The sequence below is a fragment of the Seriola dumerili genome, unplaced genomic scaffold (genome assembly GCF_002260705.1).
Source record: "Seriola dumerili isolate Sdu_G_001 unplaced genomic scaffold, Sdu_1.0 BDQW01002424.1, whole genome shotgun sequence".
NCBI lineage: Eukaryota > Metazoa > Chordata > Actinopteri > Carangiformes > Carangidae > Seriola > Seriola dumerili.
Window position 1 is genome coordinate 85,776 of NW_019176679.1, and position 6,085 is coordinate 91,860.

The 6,085-nt window shown below is 39.8% G+C and overlaps 1 protein-coding gene across 2 annotated transcripts; it reads left to right on the plus strand.

The window, feature by feature from the left end:
* Positions 1 to 1,381: 1,381 nt before the first annotated feature.
* Positions 1,382 to 5,775, plus strand: btf3 (basic transcription factor 3). 2 transcript variants are annotated; one of them, XM_022769226.1, is made up of 6 exons: positions 1,382 to 1,439; positions 3,318 to 3,386; positions 3,770 to 3,883; positions 3,971 to 4,172; positions 4,323 to 4,379; positions 5,258 to 5,775. In XM_022769226.1, the coding sequence occupies exons 2-6, from the start codon at positions 3,318 to 3,320 to the stop codon at positions 5,302 to 5,304; spliced, it is 489 nt and encodes a 162-aa protein (XP_022624947.1). In that variant the 5' UTR covers positions 1,382 to 1,439; the 3' UTR covers positions 5,305 to 5,775. The 2 variants fall into 2 exon arrangements, with proteins under 2 accessions (XP_022624947.1, XP_022624948.1); XM_022769227.1 differs by having other exon boundaries at positions 1,413 to 1,502.
* The last annotated feature ends 310 nt before the right edge of the window (positions 5,776 to 6,085 follow it).

The window sequence follows — 6,085 nt, forward strand, 5'->3', positions numbered from 1 at the left end:
TATTCATTGCGCATCACACACACACACGCACGCACGCACGCACGCACACACACATAAGGCATTTATAAATCTGTCATTTAAAATGTACAGAAGTGTGGGTTTCGGTGTGCTATTCATCATGGATACAGAAAAAATAAATGTCTCTAGCCTTCAATGACATGTAGGCAGACTATTCAAATATTTTTGACATCAAATATTTTTTATTTATACCACACATACCACATATTTAACCAAACAGTGTCGAACTACTATTTGTAGGCTAACCTTGGTGAGCAGAAATCTTTCAGCATCTTGGGGGACAGGGCCATTACTCTGGCTGGTGGTAAACCAGGATAGCAAAGTGCCTCCAGCGGATCTGGGCTCTATCTGATGGTGGCACCACAGGATAAGGACCACACCCCCAACCTGATAGGTCTTTGTGAGGGCTTGTATGTGATTGAACATGTGGGACAGAGCTCCCTCTACAGGCTAGAGGTGCCTCATTACCTGCAGACTCTGGTTCCAGGGGTGTTGAGCTCCAGCCTGAACCACTGGCTTGCACCAGCCTGGCCTCATCGCATTGGCCTACATCATCGGTTTGTGGACGAGGTCTTCCACAGGTCGTACGGAAGTTAGCGTGTCCTAAATGTTTTAAGAAGGTGGTGGTTAATAATGTATTTAACAATGTGTACAGTAAATGAAAACTGTGTGTTCTTTTGCATCAGTGTTTGTTCATATAAAATTCAATTCACCGATCAGCACTGAAATTATAGTCATGACCCAAAATAGTTAGTAGATAAATTATGTTATGCCAACGTATGTTTGCAATACTAATTTGCATCAACCAATTCACTTTTTGGAGCTTTCTTTCCCCAGTATTATGGCTTCTTGTAAGAAGTTCACTCCAACAATATCATTCAAACAAAAATTATGTTTTAGTTAAAGCTTGAGAGTTTCATACTACCAGGTTCAACAAATAAAAATAATCACAGATTTCCTATTCACAGTGAACACCTCGCAATGACAGAAAACAGCTACAGAAAATTAAAGTTTTATTCAATTATCAATCAATCAATATCATTTTACAATAAAGATATTAGAGAAAAAAAAGCAAAAAATATCTCCACATATTACTAGAAAACATAGCAAAACATATTTATTTTATTGTATCTCATGCACTGTGTTTTATGTCTGTTATATAGTATCTGTTCAGTCTACTTTATAGAACTTGTGTAATTGTTACGAATGATAGCCTTACTGTTTGTAATGTTTTTTTTTCTGCATATAAAGAATGAAAAAAGTTGTTAGATGTGTTGAGGGGTGAAAGTGTTGCCTGCAACGCTAAACTCAGGGCAGGAAAGACCCAACGCTAGATTGCGCTTACTTTTTCCGTACGTCACTTCCTCCCTCCTCTCTCGCTTCCATCTTGCTCCCCGCATGTGTCTGCTGTTAGTTTACAGGTCAGTGAGGAGCTTTAAATACCTTCTTCCCTGCACTGTTTCCCCCCGATCCGACGGCAAGAGGTAAACGAAAGCCTTTTCTCACTAGATGGCTGAAATCTGCCCGGGTTTGAAGCTAATGTTACAGGCGGTTTTGTGTGGCTGTGAGTGACAGGCCGTCCACTCCACAATCTCCCAGTTAGCTCAGACGCTAGCTAGAGTTAGCCCACAAGTTCTAACACAAAAGCTAAACCACACCTTGTGTCGGTGCAGTGGTTGGCTGAATTTGTCAGCAAACGTTACCTTAAACCAACCCCGACGTTACCTGCGGTGCTTTTGGCTTATTTAGTTTGTTCTACCACAGCCTTTTGTTGTTTGGCTTTCTTCGCTGGTTGTCCATAACACAGATAGATAAGTGGAAGCATTAGCTTTTAGCTAATTAAACTAACAGCGCATGTGACTGTGAATCTGACAGCTCCTTACTTGCTTTTAAAAAAAAGTCTACATGCTTCTTTTTTATCCGCACTACCGCCGCCTACCACACCCACACTAAAGCCTCTTCTCCCTGCGTGTGTGTGTTTACATGTGTGTGTCGTTCGAGTAGGATTTCCCTAATTTCTCCTCATTTGTTTACACCTTGCAAATCATTAGGATGTACTGCTGTCAGATGATCTTACAATGTTATAAAACTGCTCAATCACGTGATAATCAATACATAGTCAAGGGCCGCTCATAATTTGCTTTAATTTTACCAGCCGTGGAAAGGTATACCGGGCTTTCCTTAATTTCTTAGATAAAATTATAGTCCAATTTTTAGAGACTAATAACTGTCTTTTGACCAGCAAGATAATGCCGTACTATAGAAATATAGAAATGCTTCTGTAGTCATTTACAAAAACATTAATCTCATACAAAGATAAACTAAATGTATCAAATTGAGCCATTTGAAATTACAAATGGAAATTGTCTAACAAATTTCAGTAATTGTACCCAATGCTATGTAATATACTGTATATAGATAATCGCAGCTGTCTATAATTAAGGTTTACAAGACTGATTTCTTTAAAATAAATTCTATTGTTGTCATAGGAAAAAAGTGTCAGGGAGCTTGTTATTTCAATAGCGGAGTGGTTTTCTGAGGCAAACAAAATGATCTGTTCTCCTGGACTCATCTTCGTTTAGAATAACACAATTGTCAGCGTGTCACATTTCTGCTTCACCAGGTGTTCTTGTGTTGCCTTCATTCATGAGTGTTTGGATCAGATACACAGCCATTAAGCCGTGAGGCAGTCTTCAAGAAAAGGCCTTATATCTATTCTATAACTGGTGGCACCATGCCACTACTTTCTCTTTCCATAGTCCATCACATGTGCGCTAGCTGTTTGTCTTCTGGGGTTAGATTTTCCAACAACACAGTTTGTGTTTGCAATGCTTATTGAGATCAGATCCTCTAGCTACTAAATGCACATGCTTCAAATAAGGCAGCTGTTAATTAGTAAATAGCAGGCAAGCTAAGGAGCTTCAAAGGTTTCAGGGAAATACTTCTGTCTTCTTCATCTGAGATGACGGTTACTGCTAGGGTGTAACACTGCAGCGCTTCACAGTCTTCATAGATCTTATCACATTGACTGTAGATAAATGTCAAACATACATAATAGGACTCTGATCTCTGATCAAAATGGTTTCAATAACTCTTAATTTAATTTTTTTTTTCAATTTGTTGTTGCTGCATGTCAGACAGTTAAGATTTTCAGTTTTGATAGAGATGTCTATTTTTTGTTGCGTTGCAGTCCCTTGCTGCATGGTGTGCTTTGTATCTTAGTATCTGAGCCTGCTATGTGCTGTATATTGAGCAACTGCAATTAACATAATTATATATAATGTTCTTTCTTTTTGCAGATGAAAGAAGCAATTATGAATCAAGAAAAACTTGCTAAACTACAGGCACAAGTCCGCATCGGCGGAAAGGTAAAAAAAAAACAGCATTGTCACAGGTTACATGACATTTATCATTTTTCTGCAAAGCTCTCAATCTTCTCTGCTATTTCTTAATACTTTGTTTGATGCTGTGCAGGACGATGAGAGTCTTGGGTGAAAATATTAATCTGGTGACATAAGACTTTGAGTTCAGGCTGTGCAGCTTCGTACAACCTGAGCTTTAGAGAAGTTTCTTGCTTGTTTCTATGACAACCAGCAATTTTATCTACAGTTTTGCTTCATAGCAGCAATCATTTTTGGCAAAGGTGTACTGTGGGTCAGAGAGTGAACTACACTAAATAGACTACAAACAGCTTTTGAGCTTTTGGGCCAGAAAATGACCATATAACATGTTTGTATGAATGTCCCCATAGGGTAGTGCTCGCAGAAAGAAGAAGGTTGTACACAGAACAGCCACCGCAGATGACAAGAAGCTCCAGTTCTCTCTAAAGAAACTTGGTGTCAACAACATCTCTGGTATTGAAGAGGTACGCATAAACCTTCCTCTCAGTTTTGTCCCACCGTGATTTCAAGGTGTATTTGTTTCAGTGATTTGTTATTTTGATCTGTTTCAGGTCAACATGTTTACAAATCAAGGAACAGTCATCCACTTCAACAATCCCAAAGTGCAGGCCTCCCTCGCAGCCAACACCTTCACCATCACTGGCCACGCTGAGACCAAGCAGCTGACCGAGATGCTGCCGGGCATCCTGAACCAGCTGGGAGCCGACAGCCTGACAAGCCTCAGGAGACTCGCCGAGGCCCTGCCCAAACAGGGTCAGCGGTCTATCATACTCATACAATCAAACTCATTTAACACGTTGAATTAAGTTGTAGCATAAATCATTGTGGGAAAGGCTCCTAGTTTCCCTGATATGGACACACACTAGATTCTTAGATTCTCACCGATCTTTTCTGTCCTTACAGCTGCAGATGGAAAAGCGCCGATTGCAGCAGTAGAAGAAGAAGACGATGATGTTCCAGGTGAGTGCTAAAATGTCTCATTTTGCATTATATTCTGCTTGTCGTGCATCAAACTGTTTTGCAGTCTTATTTTGAAATACTCCTTCACACTTGTCCATTATTGCAGCAGGTTTTTTCCTCTCTTTCTCTCAGTTAAATACCCGTGGCAGGTTTGCTTTTCTTTTGGCTCATGAAAGGGGTCACACCAAGGGGATTCATCAGTTACTTTAGACGACGGAGCAATGCAGCGTTTTGTGTTTAAATCTCATGTTCATTGTTTATAAGATCTTAAGATTCGGTTTGCTTTTCTTTGTCAGGGGAATTGACCAAACACATGAGGTTGCCATTACAATAATCTCTCGCTTTTCCCAGGACTTCTCTCCCTGTAACCAGAGTTCACACTAATGTAACAAACGATTACACATGTATTCAGCAATAGGAGCACTTGAAGCCCTAATGGCACAGGGTTAACAGCCATTGCCATCACGCCGTTATTGGAGTTAAGTTTCCTTTTTGTTCTCCCACTGAAGGAACATGTTTACTCAGACCTTTTGAATTGTTTCCATTTTAACCCTCGACCCTTTGAGCCAAAACCTGGAGACGCGGATTTCTCGCATTTCATGGAGTAATTGAAGCCAACTTTTTGGTGCGTTACGCCATAATTTTTACAGCTGCTCTGAGTAGTTGTCAGGGCCTCATATACAGAGCACATTGCAGTCCATATTAGAGTGGGAAAGACGAGCAAAGAAGTGAGGTTGCATTACACCTAGTATCATGTTTCAGATAAACACACTTTTCCTGAATTATGCTCCGCCACCTCCTGAGAATCATTTGTGCAGATGGGACATGCCTTTCTTTCTACTTCAGTCAATTTACCACTGAATCTTTTGTTGTTTCAGATCTGGTGGAGAATTTTGATGAAGCATCCAAGGATGAGGCTAACTAGAGGAAATGGGACTCCTGGAGTAACAAAACTTGACAGGACCATGTGGGGCACAAGATGTTTTAATGTCTATTTTGAGAGGTGGAAAGTTAATCGTTTAAGTACCTGAGAAGATGGATAATCTGTCAATTTTTGGCTGTGAGCATTCTGTAATATGTGCAACACCTGAACAAAGTACTTGCATACTCTTAAGTGAATTATTTTTGAGTAATTTTCTAGAATAGTACTCTAAAGTATTAAAAACCAGGGTAGCAGTATTTAAGCATAAGGTATTTTAGTACTCATTCCACCTCCTGTTTGCCACCAGACTCCTCCAAATGCTTGTTGTGCTCTGTGGTCCAGTTAGAGTGAGAGATTGTGTTTAAAATGTGGTGTTTAAGGCTCCTGCTGTACATCCATGTTACTGATCCTTAATTCTTTGTGGCCTCGCTAAAACCACCATATCTGGAAATAAACCTTTGCTACTGTCAGTAACTTATGTTTTTTTTTAATCATTTGAGTAGAGTAGAAATAATTAACATTTTTCCTTCTGCTTACTTCACAACTGCATCGCCAGGTGCAAGATTTGGATACCGTGCTGTAATATTCAGGTATTTACATACATACATATATAGATAGATAGATACTTTATTTGATGACCCTCTGACTTCTCCGGTCCCACTGTGACATTAGTATTTATGGATTTTTGTGAAATGGATGGATTGCCATGAAATTTTGTACACACATTCATGTCCCCCTCAGGATGAACTCCGAACTTTGGTAATCTTCTTTTAATCTACTGCCA